This window comes from Chiloscyllium plagiosum, chromosome 2 (genome assembly GCF_004010195.1).
Source record: "Chiloscyllium plagiosum isolate BGI_BamShark_2017 chromosome 2, ASM401019v2, whole genome shotgun sequence".
NCBI lineage: Eukaryota > Metazoa > Chordata > Chondrichthyes > Orectolobiformes > Hemiscylliidae > Chiloscyllium > Chiloscyllium plagiosum.
The window spans coordinates 70,169,180-70,190,392 of NC_057711.1; the positions used below are offsets into that span (position 1 = coordinate 70,169,180).

The window sequence follows — 21,213 nt, forward strand, 5'->3', positions numbered from 1 at the left end:
ATCGCCCCTCCGAAGAGAAACCCACCCAAACCCATTTCCCCTACCCTATATTTACCCCTGACTAATGCATCTAACACTGTGGGCAATTTAGCATGGCCAATTCACCTGACCTGCACATCTTTGGACTATGGGAGGAAACCAGAGCAGACACTGGGAGAATGTGCAAACTCCACATAGACAGGTGGGAATCGAACCCAGGACCCTGGCGCTGTGTGGCAGCAGTGCTAACCACTGAGCCACCGTGCTGCCCATAAATGATTGACCTCAGCAAGCCCAGTTGTTAGGAACACAAAGATCAGCCTAGGATCTCAGTCTTCATCTTTAGGATCCCAAGACTCATTACATGGCACAGAAATGTGATTGGATGGGACTTTTACCTATTAATTTTCTGCTTCTCTAACCCAGTCGAATGCTCTAGAAATAGAATCAGCAGAATGTTCAGGCTGGGCAACTTTTGCCTGTAATGTTGCAATAAATGTTCCCTCCCCCAGGAGGTGGTGAATTTCTCATTTTCCACATTATCATTACATTGGGCTTTCTGAACTAAATTGCTATTTTAATGGTTTTTTTTGGAGGAGGAATATATAGTTGATTAAGAAAACTCCTGGCCACCCCTTGTAGCAGTAACATAAAATTACTCATGAAAACAGGCATTATTTAGTAATTGTGAGCTTGTAAATATTTTAACAACAATTTAATTAATCAGTTCAGATTGACATGATACAGTTCCAGGACAGGTGAGACTTAGAACCTTGACTTTTTGGCTCAGATACACACACAGTACTGTTGCAACATAAGACCCTAACAACTACAGGAATGTTTGCTATATTCCAAAAAGAATTTGAAAGCCATTTTATATATTAAAAGTATCTCTTGTGTAACTTTTCCTATTTAAAAATGATATATTGTACTTCCATGTTTTGCATTTTACCCACACTACTTCCCTACTTGTATGCATGGGTGATCCTAACTGATTTGCCTGTCAAACTTCAATGTTTATGAAAAAGCAAGATTTTTCTTTACATCTCACTTGATTTGATTGTAGTCATATGTTTTATAGAAAACAGACTGTATCCATAGCTTGTAAGATAGTACTGGGGCACCAACTAGTTTCTCCATGAAAGCCAAGTGTCATTTTTGAAGGAAGTATATGCTTTTCATAGCAAAATTAAAATGATATCATTTGTACATTTCATCAGTGCTTTTTTCTTTGCTGTTTGTCAGGTCATGCATCTTCTATAGAGCCTGTGATGACATCCCGAGAGGAATGGAGCTTTTGGTCTGGTACAATGATAGCTATACCTCATTCTTTGGGATTCCTTTTCAGTGCATTGCACAAGATGACAATTGTAAGTATTTCCTTTTGCAGCTTTAAAATCATTTGAACATGGACCGTACTCCTTTCACTGCCAAAATCTATTTGCTAACAGACACCAGGCTGACCTTTTCTTGTCAAGACTTAGCTTTCTGCAGAATAGGTCAAAACAACATACAGTGCTGTTTCTTTACTTCATGATACTGGTAAAGTTCAGGACATCTGGACTAAATGTTACACTTGAGAAGTATAGAATTTGACTGTGATGGTCATGATGTTATTCTAAGAGCCCTATAGTGTTGTAAATAATTCTGTACAAGTGTTTGCTGATTTGAATTGCTGTCATGTTTTCTGTATGGAAAGAAGTGTTCTAAACTTTATCAGATGTGCAAAAGAAGAAACTGCAACATTAAATGGTTTACCAATAAGTGAGCTTGTGGTCGCAATATCGTAAGAAGATCCAGCTAGCAACATTTCACCTTGTCAGCATTGAGCAGTAAGCTGGCTTCTCTTTCCTGTGGAGTATTTTGGGTAGGACTATAGCCAACTTGTGCCACCTTGGAATGCCAACATAATTGAAAATAAATGAAATTTAGGTAAAGTGAATGAGCTGGTTGTGGAGCTTGATTTTCCCGCAGTCAGCAACACATTCATTAAGGCCTTGATTTTCATCCTGATGTAGAGCATTGTTATTGCAGTGATACTGGCAGAAGAGGTTAGGAGTCCTTAGTGCCAACTTTGAATCCAGATTTTCTTATTTTTATGGGTGTGGGAATAAAGTCAGTCTGTATTTCATGAGTGCTCAGTTCCTAGAGGTAGCCGGCCACTTGAATGACCAGCATCCCCCACTGAAGTCGGATTTTAGAATCCCTGGTGTCTGGAACCTAAAGTTTGGAGATTAGACCAGGTAACAGCAGCTATGTTTGCAATGCAGTTGTTTTAGATTTCTCCATTTGAGGAGCACAGGTACCCCTGCAGGTATGGGCCAAGTCACTTTGGGGGTGGTGGTCAGAGACACTTTTGGAGTAGGGGTGTGTGGCATGTTTGGTATCCTGATCCATGTTTGGCATCATGGGTCAGTGGAACTACCTGATGAAGAGGCAGTGCCTCGAAAGCTAGTGCTTCCAAATAAACCTGTTGGACTTGAACCTGGTGTTGTGTGATTTTTAACATGATCTATCAAAACCTTCCAATAAATGTACTGAAGTATCAAGAGGTCTTGACTTGTCAAAAAGTATCAGGATATGTCAAAATGTCAAGTCTGTGCCAACATGTGTCAAAATGTTTTTACGAATGAGAGTGCTATTCTCCGCAAAATAGAACTTCAAGTAATAGAAATATAATTTTTCTTTGACCTGTGAACTAGTGGATTTGCAATGCATTGGCATGGAAGGTTAAAGGGATAAAGGTGGTGGGTGGATTTAATAGTTAGGTTGGCACGCACATATAAGTAGCCATAGTGAATGGGCAGCGGGCATTAGATTGCATTAGTTGGCATGGATGAAGCATACGGGTTTGTGGAGGTGAGGGTCTGTGACAGATGAGAGCTGAGGAAAATGTAATATTCTGTCCTTTTGGAAGTAAAGCACCCTTTGATATAATGAAAAGACATGCTATAAGACCATAAGAGGTAAGAGCAGAAGCAGGCCATTTTGCCCATTGAACCTACTCTGCTATTCATTAAGTTCATGGTTGATCTAATGACCCTCAAATTCACCTTCCCGCCTTTTCTCCATAATGCTTAATTTCCTTACTGATTAAAATCTGTCACTTTCAGCCTTGAACGTACTTAACAATCCAGACTCTTCAGCCCTCTGTAGTAAAGATTTCCATAGATTCAGTACCCTCTGAGAGAAGAAATTGTTCCTCATCTCTGTCTCAAATGGGCAATCCCTTACTTTGAGATTATGCCCTCTGGTCCTACACTCTCTCACAGGTGAAGCAATTTTTCCCGCACCAACCCTATTGGGTGCCCTAATAATCTTCCAATAAGGTCACTTTACATTCTTCTAATCTCCAGTAGGTTCCTCATAATATAGGCCTCCATACCCTGTATCACTCTAGTGAACCTTCTCTGGACTGCATTCAATATTAATATATCTTTCCTTAGATGAACGGACAAAAGCTGTTCATGGTATAGCAACTTTGAAATGACTAGTGCCTTGTGTAGCTTTAGCTGGACTTTTGAAGGAAAGGTCAGAACATTAAATGTAGGAGTTGGGAGGTCATGTTGTGACTGTACAAGACATTGGTTAAGCTACATTTGGAATATTGCATATAATTCTGGTCTCCTTCCTATCAGAAGGATGTTGTGAAACTTCAAAGGGTTCAGAAAAGATTTACACAGATGTTGCCAGATTTGGAGGATTTGAGCTGTTGGGAGAGGCTGAATAGACTGGACCATCGAAGGCTTAGGGGTGACCTATAGAGGTTTATAAAATCATGAGGGGCATGGATAGGATAAACAGACATGATCTTTTCCCTGGGGTAGGGGAATCCAGAACTAGAGGGCATAGGTTTAGGGTGAGAGGGGAAAGATATAAAAGGGACCTAAGGGGCAACTTTTTCATGCAGAGAGTGGTGCGTGTACAGAATGATGTGGTGGAGGCTTGTACAATTACAGCATTTAAAAGGCATCTGGATGGGTATATGAATAGGGTCTGTTTCCATGCTGTATATCTCTATGACTCTATGACTCTATAACATATAATTCCATTTTACCTGCCAAACTTGTATTTCAGCTTTTTGTGAGTTATGCAGGAGAACACCTAACTCTTTCTGTGCTGTAGATTTCTGCATTTAAATAATATTCATCTCCTCTAATCTTTCTGCTAAAGTGTATTACCTCACATTTTCCCATAATATCTTCCATCTCCCAAATTCTTTGTCCAGTCATAAAAAGTGCAAGAGCTCATTTGACTAGCACAGTTGTGAGGGAACTGTGAAAAAGAAGCAAGGGAACAGATGTCTGAGCAGCTTCAAAACAAAAGTTAAAAGACAGAGGAAAAGTGGCGCAGCCAAAGTTGAATATCAATAGAGTCCAGTGCAGAAGAACACCATATCCTTTGATGATATACTTCAATACATTTACAGATTTTTGAACATATACAATACTGGTGTATTTAAAAGTCGCCTACCTTTTCTGTGCAAACCCCTATCATTAAGGCAAGGCCCAGCGCAGTTTACTTGAAGGACTGTGATACTGAACTTTTTATTTCTTTATTTTTCTAATTCACTCCTAAGATCCTGTACTTAGGAACCTTTATGCCTGTGGTTGTGGCATTAAATGGCGATTTTGTAAACTTTTCACTGCACTTATGTCAATACATGTAACAATAAACCTAATTCCAATTCTAATTCTAATACTTAACTACTTAAGGACTGATCTACTTGGATTGATAGCAATTCAAAAGAGATTCACTTGGCTGATTCCATGGATAAAAGTCTGTTTTACGAGAAAAGGCTGAGCATCTTGTACCTACAATTATTTGGACTTGAGAAAAATGAGAGATGATGTTATACAAACATAGCATTCCGAAGGGTTGACAGGGTAGATGCTGAGAGAATGTTTCCCTTTCTGGGGAATCTAGAACCAGTAGTACAATTTCAAAATAAGGGATTTTTCACTTATGACAGAGATGAGGCTTTTTTATTCTTTTGGTTTAGTTTTTCAAACTCTGTTCCATAGATAGCATTGGATGCTGGGTCATTGAATATATTCAAAGCTGGACTTGCTAGATTTTTGATCTCCATGGGAGTTAAGACTAATGGAATGGGAGGGCAGACTAGCCGATAGGAAAATAGAGTTAAGATGTCAGTCATGTCAGCTACAATCCTATTGATCGGTGGACCAGACTTGAGGGGTAGAATGCCCTATTATTGCTCCTATTTCTTATGATTATCTGAATGTAGCATACACCATTACATTATAACTTATGTTGCAAACAGCTTTTAAACTTACCTGTGGAGAGGTTCCTGATTCCAGATTAGTATTCCTTCATAGTTCATGAATCCTGTGCGGTACCTCCAAAACAGGTTCAACTGTATGAAAATCCTTAGATATCCACCAGCCACAATGCAGTCTGAAAGAATGGAGATGTTGCATGCAGGCTGGCCACTCACAGCATAATGCCACACCCAGTTAAAAAGACAACCTTATGGGAATTGGAGTGGGAGCCTGGAATCTGGGTTTACCCGCCTTTTTATAAATCTTGCTCACTTCCAGTTGGCCAGGGACGAAGTTGTGAAAATCTGGCCTGGAATCACCTCTAACTGCCTGATTGTCCATTCATGATATCATCTGTGACATTGAATTCAATTCATTAGATCTGACCTAAGTCATGCTTACTATTCTGTTGCTTCCAGCATAAGAAAGTTTTTAGTACAGATAATGATTTAGATAACCTATAGTTAGCTTTGAGGTTATAAGCTATAATTTAGAACTGCTTTATCGTATTCCTGTTTTCATTGTTCAGTGTGTGTGGTCCAATCATTGATTTCATGTTCTTAATAGTTCCTGTGCAGCTGATAAAAAAAGGATTTGATTTTGTCAATTCTTTTATAATTTTGCAAGAGAATAGAGTTAAATACCTCTTTGAATGAGATTGAATTTAAACTTTAGCTATCGAATCTTCTCAAATTAATGGTTCAAGTCAGACAGTCCAGGGATTCAATTTGTTCCAGGGAGTTAACAAACACTGACTGTGTGTCTGATGATTCAGATGTTAAATGTGTAATTGTATAATTTAGTTTTTTTCTTTCCTGACAAGGTATCTCCAGCAAGATCCGGCTTGTATTGATTTCATGTAGCAAGTGTCACTGCTGCTTAAAATTTCTATGCTGGAATACTCGATTCCATTTATGTTGAGTCACTTCTAATACTTGACAGGATTGAAAAAGGTGTTGAAGCACCTCTGTGTATTTTGCATTGTTTATAGTACCTTGCACCCGGTCCAGCCTCCATTATTGATCAAGTTAGACAATGTTGCTGATGCTCCTCAACTCTCTATGTCCCACTGTTATGTAATAAACATTTCCATTTTCAGTTTGCAGTGCAGCAATATGTCTAGTATTAAATGGTTCAAAATTGAGTATTGACTGCACTGATAGCCAAAGAGCCTTCTTCCATAATCTTCTCCATTAGATTCCAGCCGTTACTTTTGTGCTTTGTCAGGGTACAGCTCTTAGTATTATCCAAAAATATTGACTCGGCCTTTTCTGTGATATGAACCTCCTTTTCCTGAAAAGGCATTGATTGTCAAAAAAAATCTACAGTTGTAGTAAACCCTGTCTTCATTTCCCTTGCATTCTCTTTTGCTAGAAATAGAACTTCTCCAGCAAATAAAACTTATTTATAATGAACAGCTCTTGGATTTAGTGATAGGAATGCCATATAACCAAAGAGATTCAAACACTCAACGTGTGCTTTTGCTAAACTTTGCCTCATATACTAAGAACTCTAACCCAGCCACCATTAAGATTCATTAAACTTTTCACTGTTAAACTGCAGTCTGTAGTTAGACACATTTATCAGAACTAAATGCATTTGAAGGCAAAAGTCCTGATTAATCCACTGCATTGGATTTTGTGTGATGTTGTGCATTATAATTTAGTTCAAAATTGCAGGAATTTGGTCATTATTGTGTTTGGTATCAGATGCATTGGTAACACTTTCTCTGAGTTACTGATAAGAAAATTGACAATTTATTACATTTAGCAAAAATAGTTATTGATCCATTTTGTAGGTCCTCAGGAGAATTCATGTCAGCTGTTGGATTTAAATTCTGTTGAAGCTTGCTGAATATTCACAAGACAGAATTCTTGTGATAGCCTAGGATCTCTCTGAAACATGCCCCATGGATATTGAGGAGGCAAGCAGACTTTTCATCTGTACACTTGCACACGGCTGAGGAGTACAGGCAACAGGGCCCCCATCATCGCAACAAGATTCATAAGTTGAATCAGGGTTGAAAGGAGAAGGGTAGCTCTCTCAGCTTTCACTTCCATCCTTGTGATTACAGAAGCCTTGGGAATCAATCTGACTGCAACCATTCTGACTGCTGCTGGTACCCCTTTAAATAAAAATCTTGCCTTTGGCAATCGTTACAATGCGTAGACTCTATGACTGGCCAGGATCTCTAGAGTCTGAATGCTAACCCCGAGACTGTGTTAAAGTGTCACACCAAAGTCATATTCCCCCAATGGGATTCCTGACCTGCTTCCTGCTTCAACCCTGTGATCTAATCAGTTAAAGGATTTTCCAAAGGATTCCACTCACTAGACACATCTGGGGACTGCTGCAATTGTTCATGGACAGAATGCTCTACATTGTAGTGAGCCATTATCAAGCATTTATTTTAGTAAAAGGGATAACATTCTGCGTTGGATGAAAATTTATGCCAATAATGAGGAAGATCCTGATAACAGTGAGGATGGTAACAAAGTAGGAGGTCACCAGCAGTGGACAGTTAGAGTTCTTCATCAATTTTTAATCAATCAGCAATTCACCACAACCATGCCACAGTCTCTTCCCTAACCTTTCCATCTCCTGTCCGACATCTCACTTCTTGCCTCTCATACCCATCCTACACCTGTAACTGTCCAGACCAATATCTCCCTCAAGCCTTCCCCATTATTAAAGGATTGCCAATCAAAGATGAACAGTAATGCATAATATTGCATTGACAACAACTACTGCACAAATGCTTTGAAGGCAAATTAACAATTGGAAATGTTGTTATAGTTTAATGGTTTACACAAATCCCATAAAAAAATTTTCACCAAGGTGTTAGTACATATTTAACGGTAAATATTTTTTGGCCTCTACCAATTTACGAGGTACTTTAGCTTGAAAGTGAATGAATATTGATTATTGGTCAGATGAGGTTGCTTATCATCAACAATCTCTTGTAGTTGGGGTCTAAGTGGGCTGGCTATACATTTCAATATTTGAGTGTAAATTAACTTTTCACTGGCTTGACAGTGGAGATGGAAAAGCTCCAGGAAAACTCCTAGTGTTAAGCTTTACTTGCAAAATTTAGAAGAGTATTGTATGGAAAAGCTAAATTCAATACATTTCTTTCAATTAACTTTGCAAGAGTTGGATGAAGAGGCATGGTATAAAGAAATTTAGGATTGATGTCATGACATTCTTCATCCTGCAAAGCATGATCAATATAAGGAATAGAACTCCAATACAGGTAGTGAAGACAAAAACTCTTGATTCATTTACAAGATAATTATTTGGTGAGTTGGGGCTATTGTGGATTTTTCTAGCTGGATTATTAAGATGGGCTTAATGGGCTCTTCTTCATCGATAACTGCCCTGTGGTTTTGTGATAATAGTAAAGGAAACACCAAATTTTATTCCTAAGGTAAGTAAATTAAACTTATTAGGACTGTGCCTTTCCATAGCCTTGTTTAAAACATTGGATCTCATGCTTTCCGAACCAGATTGGTTAATATAATGGCTTTGATATTTATCTTAAGCTAAACTTTATTAAAGAAAATTCCAAGCACAAGTTACTTCAGTATAAAGTTTCGATTTTTGGTTAGAAGATCAATTAAATACATCTTCTAAGAAGGTGTATGCATTTGTAGAGTGCAACTGTCGGTTACAAAATATATTTTATTTATTCTACATTTAATCAATTTTAACAACAAAATGGCCAGAGTCATGGCTGCTAATTTTCTCAATCTATTATCTTGGAACTGAGCAGTATGGAAAATTACAGCTGGATTGTTCCTTCTTGCTGCTTCCTTTCAATTTTCTTAGTTGTACAAACGTTGGGACAAACAAGGCAAGTTAATTCCTCCCTCCCAGTACAACACCAGCCTGATCCAGGCAAGCCATAAAAATAGGGTCTTATTTCTGTCATACAAACGAAATGCAAACCCTCTCCCAGGTATGAGAAAGCTAAACAGAGTGCCTTTGGGTAAAATTTGGATAATATGATGTTCACAATTGTTTGGGATTGCCAAACCTCAGTGTTCAAATAATAAGTTTCACCTTTTTTAAACATTTCTTTCTTGTTTTTTATTCCCTAGTGAATGTCCCATCATCTCTTGTTGATGTAATGACCAGGCACGAGACGTTACAATCGTTCAACAAAACTGGCAAAATGCCACCCACTGGTGTATACCGTTCACTGAGGTTTCCACAGACATCATGCAGCAAATCACTGTGTGACAAACCTGGGCCCCATGACTCCATAGCTAACCACATGAATACGAAAAACCAACGAATACTGGCAAGTCCAACCTCAACCAGTCATTTAAGTGGAGAATTCAGTGACTGGCATCTATGGAAATGTGGACAGTGCTTTAAGACCTTTACCCAGCGGATTCTTCTGCAGATGCATGTGTGTCCACAGAACCCAGACAGGTAACCAGAATCGAACACAGACAAAAGAGGCTGGTGGAACTCGTTACCACAGGGGATAGTTGACGTGAATAGTGTAGATGCTTTTAAGAGGAAACTAGACAAGGACATGGGAGAGATAGGATGAGAATGGTATGCTGGTAGTGTGGGATGAAGAGGGGATAGAAGAGACTTGAATGGAGTACAACTATCATTGCAAGCCTGTTGGGCTGCAGGGCCTGTTTCTATGATGCAAATATTACACAATTGAAAAAATACTGATGGCTGAAATTTCATCATTCTGCTTTTATGCTTTTGGAAAATCAGGCAATTGTTTAATAACTTAAATGAGGAATGCAAGCAAACATGTTATTGTCAAAAAAAAAAATGTTGTCTCCCTTAGCTCAATATTTCTCTGCACTTCGAGACCTTAATGAGGCTGAACAGTGGGTCCCGAGCCTGCATTTGCCAAGTTATCGCAAACCATTTCTGAATTCGAGAGTATAAGCTGGCATCTCTAAAACCACAGCAGGTCTGCTGGGGGTGGGGTGGTGGGGGTGACTACTGCTGAGGCAGCTTAGAGCTCATGAGGCTCAGACAGTTAAGTGTAAAAATAAAAATGCCAAGAGGCCAGGCAGGCAGGCAGGAGTCTCCCGGTGACACACAGATGACAACGGCCTGACATTCACTGCTCATGGTTCCCTCTTTGGTGTATGGAGCCTGCATTGCTATTGCCAATCCCTGCCACCAACCCAATCCCATTGCATCCTGGACAGCTACAGTAGGGACAGTCCAGCAAAGCTGTTCTTAATAATGCATTAAATTACTTATCTCGGCAGCCAACTCCACTTGATTGGCGGCTGATCCTGTTATTAGGAAATTTCCCTGGCAGTGGCAACACTTCATTGGGATATTGACCCACTGCTGCTCCCTATTATGTTTCAAGACATCCCGTGCCCTGATCTCCCATCCAGGAATTGAGAAGACCCTATCCTCTCTGAGGCTTTTGAACCAGTTTAAAAAAAAATGAACACTCAAATCCAAGATTTAAAGTCTAGCTATTTTAAAACGAAGCTAACAACCACAGCTGATTCAAATGGTACATTTTCAACACCGAACCCAATAACCAGGCAACATTCCTCAAACTTATCAAAGGATTTACAAATTGAGATGATGTAAACAGTTACTTTCGCCTTCAGGGTACTCACTGGTTGTCTGAAGTTTTTGGCTGCATAATATTTTACAGTGGACAAGGAACAGTCCACACATGAAGGCAATCACCATATGTAACTTGTGCATGAAAGTCTCATTTGTGAGGTGAAGGTGAAGTTTATGGGAAAAAAAGGCAGGACTATATACAATGGTTTATCCACAATAGGGTGGAAGTTAGTGTGGGCCTGGAAGGGATTATGTGAACAAGATACATGCAAACAGAATAACATGCAGGCAGCTCACTGCACGAGGGAAATTCATTTTGAGCTGTGGCAGGTGAGTTCCAGGAGTGGGCTCAGATTAAGAAAATTGGGGTGACTGGGATGAGAATTGAGTAGAACTGTGGAGTGAGAGGAAATTCTCATGGTGTCTTGATCTTACACAAATGGTTTTTATTTTAAACAAAAGTATTGTATAAACTTGGCAGTCACAAAATCTGCTGAAATATCCTAAGCTGGATGCATGCCTGCATCAGGAACAAATCTTGCAGACCAGTCCTTCAATAGATATGAAGCCCTTAATTTAGGTAGTTAAGGAACCTAATTGCTCTCAAAATTCCTACAAAATGGTTTCTCATGAGTTTAGTAGTGAGGTCATCATTAGTGTAGATTGGTTGTAAGCAATCAGACTTCCTTGTTTTGGTTGTACAGCTGAAATACAGGTGCAGTTTGCAAATTTATAATTCTATGCCTTTTGCATAGAACTGATACAAACTTTAAACAATAATCTCACTGTATTTCAATTCTTTAAAAAGAATGAATTGCAATTATGTATTATTTTCACAAATGAATTTCTATGAGGAATTCATTGTATTTTTAAAACCACACAGGATAAAAACAAATTAAGACTTGAAATTTTGCTGTGGGATAAAGATTAATACTACTAATTAATGTGACAATTCAAATTAACATGATGTTCAAGTTAAGTAATATAAATAGCACAACAAAGTGGAAATGTAGTGTCCTCAAAATTTATAAACTTGGAAACCAGTTTGGGGAGGATGCTTTTGAAGTGGTTTCTCAGGTTAAACACCACTACCAGTATGAACAATTTGAGTGTTTTCCTAAATGTTAGAATCATGTAACATATAGCATAAAGATTAAATTCATGTTGAGACAAATAATACTGACTATTTACTACAATATCACTGACTTAAGCATAGCCTGAGTCTGTACTGTACACTATATGCATGTAACTGACAGAACACAACACTGACTCTACTGTAGAGAGAATGACAAAAGGCAAATTGAGTACTTTTACATGGGAGCTTCTGATGCTGTGCTGTCTTAAGGTACACTACCTGTCTGCTCTGGAATCTACACCAGAACACTATAGTTTGCTTTGTATTAACAGTCTTAACTTAAATTATGCAAAGAAGGTGAGTGAGTCAATGTATAATGCTGGTTATACCAGCATGGCCATTTTCAACCTCACTGCTCCAGCTAACATCCTCTCTTAATCTTGCAAGACTAAGCAAGCATTTAACAGCAGAAAAGAAGTTGTACATCAGCTACTTCAGGTTGATTGATTTCTGCTGGTTCTTGCTGGGTTTGTGTTTTTAGTTAACATTGGTAAAATCTGAAGGGAGTGGTGCTGCAGCCAGGAAAAGCCTTGGTTCTTTATTCAGGGTTTTGCTCTGACCATTTGCATCTGGTCATGCAGTTCTACAGCTACTATTTCCCTTGGCTTGCAGCATGACCATGAGCAAAATTATCACATAGAAGCACCCATTGTTTGCAAAGGAAAGAGAAAGAGAAAAAAGACTCATACCAGCTGGTGCAGTATTCAAAGGAAGTTTAAATGATTTATTGTTAGTTTGTTCATTGATCGAGATTAATTGCATTGGATTGCTTAATCCTGTGAGTGGAACTAAAGATTTTAAAAAACAGATGCCAGATGAAGAAGATTCTGGAATTTGGGCAGAATATATGTGTGTAGAATTCCTATAGTTGCTGAAGTATTGATGACAGTTGTCACCTCTGTATTGCACTGGGATAAATTAGATATATAAGACACACAACAACGAACAAAAGCTTTACAGGTGACTTCAACCTCTTGAGTAATTCAGAGCAATAAAATACAGTATCATTGGAACATGTTAATCTTCATAATTGACCTGAGTTCAACTTCCAAACAGACATTCTCTTCCATAACAAAATCAACTACTTCCAACTCTGGAAAAACTTCACTCAGCTGCTCCTAAAACCTTCATCTATGTCTTGATTAGCTATTAACTCAGCTATTCTAATGAACTCCAGATTGGCATTTTGTTTTCCATCCTCCATAAACCTGAGCTCACCCTAGTTTTTCCACCTGCATCCTAACTCACATCAAATCCTGTTCACCCATTCCTCCTGTGTTTCCTGGCCTACATTGACTCCCAGTCCAGCAACTCCTCAAATATAAAATTTGCATCCACTTGTCTATAAGGCCTCAGCCCTCATCTTTCTGGTAATTATTTCACCAATTCTGTTTGGTTGCAAGGCCTTCAGCTGCCTAGCCCTCAGCATGCTGACAAAGCAGCCCACTTGTTTGACATCCCATCTAGCACCTTTAGCATTCACTCTCTCTAGTGCCAGCAAGGCAAGTAATCCACAAAGTGCACTGAAGTAACTCAACAAAACTTCTTGTATAACATCTTCCAAACTCAGGACTTATACTACCTAGAATGTCAAAGGCAGCAGATGCATAGGAATACCACCACCCACAAGTTCTCCTTCAAGACACACACCACACTAATAGCTCTGTTGTCACTGGTTCAAAATCCTGGAACTCCCTCGATAATGACATTATGGGTGAACTAACATTGCATGAATTACATGATTCAAGAAAATAGCTCACCACCAGCTTTTCAAGGGCCATATGGAATAGACATAAGTGCTGTACTGGCCAGTGAAACCATAAAAAAACTTTTTTTTGTTATGCATAGATTTTGTACACCAATAGACTTTTTAAAAGAATTTAGATTGTGACCCAAAATGGTAAATAGTGCAGTTTCTAAGGGTTAGAGATTTCTACAATTTGGTTTTTAAGCTTAATGATAGTACCCAAAGCTGAGAGAAAGAGACTTTTAGTTTTTATTTGACTTTGAGTGGGGCAATCCTGTGAAGTTCTTAAAACGGGATGTTTTAAGTGAATGTTCCCCATTATAATTTACGCTGTTTCTGACTGTAAGGGACCTATATTTGCCTTCACTAATCTTTTCCTCTTCACATACCTATAGAAGCTTTTACAATCAGTTTGAGTGTTCCATGTGAGCTTACTCTCTCATTAAATAGCTGAGCAGGCTATTCCTATGTTCCTATGTTCTTAAAAGAGAGTTGCTAATCACATTGCTGTAAATGAATCAATCCAGATTACCAACTAAGGCTCCTTTATGCTTTAGACATAGTTTAGATGATTTACAAAATTAGTTTAGTCCAAGTTCATTATTATCAAGTTACAATGAAGTTATGCTTTAATCTTTACAAAAAACATTCTCTCAGCTTTCAGTTTAGCTAGAATGACTGAGTTTTTGGATAAGTATGAATTGATCAAAGAGAACATGGAGTTTTGAAGGGGAGGTTATGTCTAGTCGGATTTTCTTGAGGAGATCACTTGCATGATGGATAGATGAGTATCAATGGATGTTAATGAAATGGATTTCCAAAAGGCATTTTATAAGATTCTGCATTGGAGATTATTAGTAAAAATGTAAGTGCACGTAATTGGAATTAACCTTGTGACATGGTTTGGTAATTGATTGAGGAGGTAGGAGACACAAAGTAGAAAAAATAGAACATTCTCAGATTGGTAGAATATGACAAGTGATGTTCTCCAGGGCTCTGTGCTGGGGCCTCAGCTTTTCATAATGTGTATTAATGACTTGGATGAAGGAATAGAGTATTGCATACCCAAGCTAAGAGGCACAGTATGTTATGTAGGAGCTGGAAATTACAAAGGGCCATACACAGATGAAGTGAGTATGCTAGATGGAGTTCATTGTGAGAAGTGGGAAATAAAGACCCTTAAATCTAAGATAGAATATGAGTATGAGTAAATCAAATCTAACTTGCACATGTGCAGAAATCACAATAAGTTTGAGCAAATGCACAAAAATAATCAAAACATGTTGACCTTTATCTCAGAGGGGTAAGAATTCTAAAAGTCATGCTTCAGTTGTACAGTGATTTGGTCAGAGCCTGACCTGGAATATTATATGCAGCAAATTAAACTAAATAAAGATGTATTGTTCTTAGAGGTGTACAGCCCACATTCACTGGGAATTCAATGGCTAAATTATAAGGATAGATTGCATATTTGTGGTTTACATTGCTTTGAGTTGAAGAGTATTTTTTCAATGTTTTCAAAATCTAAAAGGAATTTGTTTGATACAGATGAATTCAGAGCTAGAGACATAACATGAAATATTAGAATTAGGACATTTAGGAATTTCATCAGGAATGCATCTTGCCTCAGAAAAAAAATTTAGAACTCTTGCATTTATGTATCTTTCATAACCATTTAATGTCTCAAAGCACCTTAAAGCCAATTATTTTTGCAGTGTATTCACTGCTGTAGGGTAGGAAACATAGAAGCCACATTTTGATGCTGATTGAGGGATAAATATTGGCCCCTGTTTGGGGATCGCACCCATTTTTCTTTGAAATAATCCCATGGGATCTCATATATCTACTTGAGTGAGCAGTTGAAGCCTTAGTTTAACATTACATCTGAAAGGTTGTACCTACAACAGTACAGCATTCCCTGAGTACTGCGTATGAGTGCCAGCCTTGACTTTTGTGCTTTCAGCATGCAGTTATAATGACAAGTTGGAACTTCTTCCTCTCAATGACTGTAAATGCCATGCAACTATAACTTCAAATCTGAGAACAGTAGATTTTTGTTAGGTAAGTGAATAAAGGGATAAGGAGCAAAAATAGGAAAATGGAGTTGTGGTACTGATGAACCATGGTCTAATTAAACAGAGAGAGGCTCAAACGCCTAAATGTCTTGCTCCTGTTTGTATATTCCTAATGTGCAATACAGTATCTCAATCCAATTAACTGCTAGCAGGTAATGAATTGTGAATTTTGCTTACCACTGTTTTTTTTTCAATGCATACACAATCATCAATCCAATAGAACTGTCAGAAGGAAATAACTGCTCAATAACATTGAGGAATATTGCTGCCAATCATTCATTGCCTTAAAGGGATTGTTTCTGTGAACATAAAACAATTACACATTTAATTTTTTTATGACTTACAGTAAAAATAAATCATTTTGGTGCAGTTATATTGACCTCCACTGCAAAAATTGTTTCTTTAATTTGCCGTTAAGAATTAATTTAACCACAACACAGGCAGATGCAGTGAAGTATTTCCCTCTTTAGTTTCTCCTTTGTGTCAAGTGAGTTTTAATATCATCTCATTGGAAAAGTTCATTTGGAATTTAAAACTGAAAAATTCTAATTTCTTGACAAAATCTTCTGTACATTCTATCATCGCTAAACAAATCACTATTCTGCATTTGTTATACTTCTAACCAATGTCAGATTTACAGATTACTCTGGAACTGCTGAAGAGTCATAAAATTGAGGACAACCAAAGAAACTTTGAGTAAAAGTAACTATATTCTCAATAAGGATAAGACACAAATGCATTTAAACTGACTGATATAATTTAATTCAGATTCAATGAAATCATCCCTTTAAGATATATGCAGAAGATGAATGTTTTCTGGATGCTTTAGATTCCATAGGGGATAAAGATGGTCTGAAAGTTTGTCAATATCAAATTTTATGGCTTTGAAATGTGGATGAGATTTAGCTGAATTAGACTTTTACTCACTGAAGTGGATGTTGTTTAAATATTTTTGACGCTTCTGTATTTGTCTTTTATTCCAATCAGATTTGCCATTTTTCATAATTATCAATTATAATATCATGGCAAACAGAGTCAGGTAAAAACAATGGCCCCTAAATTTATCCGTGTTTCTCCTGATAAATTCAGTTATTCATCCAGTATTGAACATAATTGAAAAAAATATTATAAATATATTGACAAATATGATGAAACAATATATTGAAAATATTTCAACACATTTTGCAGCTTAGCTGTGTAACCTTATGTTTGGAATAAGTAAAATTTAGATTAGATTACCTACAATATGGAAACAGGCCCTTCGGCCCAACAAGTCCACACCGGCCCAACAAGTCCACACCAACCCTCCGAAGAGAAACCCACCCCGCTACATTTACCCATGACTAATCCACCTAACACTATGGACAATTTAGCATGGCCAATTCACCTGACCTGCACATCTTTGGACCGTAGGAGGAAACCGGAGCACCCGGAGGAAACCCACGCAGACACGGGGAGAATATGCAAACTCCACAAAGACAGTTGCCCGAGGCAGGAATTGAACCCAGGCCCCTGGTGCTATGAGGCAGCAGTACTCACCACTGAGCCACCGTGCCACCGTTAATGAAAGAGCCTTTGGATCACCATCTCCACTATTCATATTTAATGTCTTAGCCATTGTTTTAGAAATGTCTGTGTGTATAAAGAGGATTCTCTGCTTCCATGATACAGTAAAAAATGTCTCTGGCTTCTTATTAAAGAAGTAATAGTCAGGGGTAAATATAGAATAATGGGGTAGGGGAATTGGTCTGGGTGGATTACTCTTTGGAGGGTTGGTGTGGACTTGTTGGGCCAAATGGCCTGTTTCCACACTGTAGGGATTCTATAAAGTAAATTAAGGTGGATGGTTATGTGCTGAACATTTTATTTTGCTTTGTGTGATTCTTTAGACCAATCCCATACGTATCACATTCTTGAAGTTTTTTTTATAATGCGTAGTGATAATGATTTGAAATTGGCACAATTATAACAATAATGCATTTTACTCCCTCCAGCAATGTACTACAATGAAATATGATGAAGTGTTGCAATGATTGGAGATTTACAATGTATAATATAGATAACATTTTTGGATAGTATTATCATAATTGAAATACACTGACAATCAATTATGCATTCACATTCCTGACATCCTTTGGAACCAAATCATTGACTGTAGATATATGTAAAGCTGCCTGAGCTCACAATGCTGACTCACACCTGCTGGCTCTATCCATATTTACCACAGTACACAAGCAATATTGTGTTAAGCAAAAGTATGTAATATTGTAACACAGCTCTAATTTTAATAAGGCATTCAAACAATATGTTTTGAAATGCCATGGTTATGCTCAACTGTCAATCAAATGTTACTCTGCATTTCATTATGTTCCTTGTCAGAAGATCAAGGACCTCCCCGAAGGACACAGCCAGTTTTAATCATTACCATATTATGACTGGTTTTGTGCAAATATTGAGTGTAGTTTAGGCCCACAAGGTTTATAGAAGTGTGGCAAAAGCTTGCCCTCTAAAGTATACACTGCCTATTTACATTGACATTCTGTCAACTTGAGGTGGTTTATTATCTTAAACACATTTATAGGCTGCACAGTAATATACAATGCCAGTCCAATAGAAAGCAATAAATTTTTTAAAAATCATAATACATCCATAGTTAATCATGATACTCTCTTGCTTCATATAAGTTGACTGGGGGTAGCTTTAATACTTCATCACTAGATGTACCCAATCTAGATGTGAAGTTTATATTACTTCTTTAAAAGTTTGCTGCATGTTTCATAAAAATGGAATGTTCTAAGTGTATGCTTGCACTCCAGTGATAGTGTAAAGAAATAAAAATTCAAAAGATCACCAAAACAAAAGCTTAAATTTAAAAAGTGTACTGAGAAAAGTAAAATGCCCCCTAAGGCAATCAAAATATGACACCAAATCACATCAGCAGGTATCAAGACAGATGACTTAAAGTTTGGACAGAGGTCAAATTTAAGGAATGTCTTAAAGGAAGGAGAGGTAGAGTGGTGGAGAGGCTTAGGGAAAGAATTTCAGAGTTTAAGATCTTGGCAGCTGAAAACACAGCCAATAAATGTGGGGCAATTAAAGTTAAGGATTTGGAAGAGTGCAGATATCTCAGAGAGTTGTGGGGATGGAGGAGATACAGAGTTAGGATGGAAAGGTTGTAAACAAAGATGAGAATTTAAAAATTGAGACATTCCTGAGCTGGATGCCAGTGTCGGCCAGTCAGCAAAAGGGAAATTGGTGAATAGCACTTAGTGCAAATTAAGACATGGGCAGCAGAGCTTTGGATGATCTGAATAGAAATTGGGTGTGGCTGGCCTGGCGAACATTGCATTGTGCAAGTCTAGAGATTAGCAAAGTCAGCAATGAGGTTCTCATCAACTGGTTGGCTGATTCCAACTTTGCCTCTGTCTATGTGGTGGTAGAAACATATGGTTTTAGTAATGGCATGAATATGTGATCATAAACTCATCTCAGGGTAAAATATGATTCTGAATTTGTGAACAGTCTGGTTCACTTTCAGATAGTCCCCAGAGTTAGTCGCTTGGGAATGAAAGTTCTATCATGAATCAGACTGTAGCTCTGGGCTTCACAATATTTCATTGGTGGAAAATTCTGCTTGTCTAGCAAAGGATATCAGACAAGTTGTCTGACAAGTTAGAGACTGCTAAGAATGGTAACGATGGTGATGAGGTAGTTCTTTAGGAGAATCAAAATTCAGGTGGAAGAGAGGTCAGGCAATCCAGCCTTAAGCCTTATTGATGTTGCCGTGAGCCAGGGAGAGATAGCTGAGTGTATAATGGGGTGAGGAGTTTCACAGTCATCTCACAGGGAGGAGACGAGTCTCTATTTCCCAAAAATAATTGAGACTGGAAATTTTAGTGGAGGAAATTTGAACTTGCATCCTATAACTAACTGAGGTAGCATACAACAGTGCTCAATGTTTGCACTATTAGATTACTGGGAGAATGTTACTCTTTATAATGTATGACTCATTATTTTTCAGTTCATGTTGGTGCGGGCACCTGTGAATTGAACCTCATGGTTTGACAACTAGTGATATCAGCAATTGGTTAACTGAGTGAAACAGATGAATATTACCATGTAATTTTGATTCTATGTGAGTTGCATGTGCTTTCAGGTAGCTATCCAGTTATACAATAGAGATCTATATTACCAATATGAGGACAGTAAATAAGCAGTGCATGAATATGTGAAAACAAATCAGTATGAAACAACATGTTTATGAATGAAAACATATTTTTAATTTAGTACAATAAAATATATTTTATTTAAGTAAATAATAGACTATATATTTGGTTATTTTCTAGGCCTTACCAGTGTGGACACTGCTCTCAGTCATTCTCCCAGCCTTCAGAATTAAGGAATCATGTTGTAACCCACTCCAGTGACAGACCTTTTAAATGTGGGTACTGTGGACGTGCCTTTGCTGGAGCTACAACATTGAACAATCACATTCGAACACATACAGGGGAAAAACCATTTAAGTAAGTAACCTTAACAAGGTATAGTAATTACTGACTTGAGACCTTATTGTGGCTGAACAACGCTTTCTCTATAATCACTGCAAGTTTTTCTGTGCTGTAATTAATTTTATTTAAATCTGAAGTCCAATTAAGATAATGTATTTTGCTTTTTGTTGATGTCTAATAGAGGTTCCTTGATGACAGTGAGTGCAGATACAAATTTCCTGACAACAAGGGCAATTCAAATTTGTGACTAGGTTCAAGGCCTATTTCGTGAGCTGAACTTGTTGTTTAATGTAACCCACATACAATTCAGAAATAGAAGCATCATATTTTCTCTTCAATAATATTTCACATTCAAAATAAAGAGGGTCAGATTATTGTTCAGATTGGAAATTCTTGTCAAGTGCGAGGGAGCTGAAAATAGAACCTTAGCACTGTTGCAAACTCAACATAACTCACACTGATACATAAATACAGTCAAAGAAACACATACTTTAAAAAGTCTTATGTCTGAGCAATCTAAGAATCCAAGTCTTTGAAAAGAGATTTCTAGCAAGAAGGGTCATGTGCTATGCAGCAACATATCAGTATTAGCTATGTTTAGCATTACACAAATTCTTCTTCCCTGGTTAGAAGTATTCATTTTTCAACAGGGGACTGTACAAACATATGAATATGTGATTATGAGAATTTAGAGATCATTTGGACACTCAGGGCACATAATTGACATGCTTCACTTGAAAATTTGTGCTCTGCCTAGAGGATCTCAATGCAAATTTTGTCATGAAACATTAATTGCCCCATGGCATTTAAATAGATCTATAATAGTGTGAATTTTGTATTCTGCATGGGTATTGATGCCAGTGAAGAATTGGCAACTGAGGACTGGCAATCCAGAAGAAATTATTGGTGACAGATA

General features: G+C 37.8%; 1 protein-coding gene across 1 annotated transcript in view; it reads left to right on the top strand.

Annotated features, from left to right (window-relative positions):
• LOC122565544 (putative histone-lysine N-methyltransferase PRDM6) overlaps positions 1–21,213 on the top strand; it is a 219,929-nt gene that overhangs the window by 165,768 nt on the left and 32,948 nt on the right. The window contains exons 5-7 of the mRNA XM_043721601.1: positions 1,225–1,349; positions 9,362–9,698; positions 20,136–20,312. Of these exons, the coding sequence (XP_043577536.1) occupies positions 1,225–1,349; positions 9,362–9,698; positions 20,136–20,312 (639 nt within the window). The remainder of the gene's footprint in view (positions 1–1,224; positions 1,350–9,361; positions 9,699–20,135; positions 20,313–21,213) is intronic.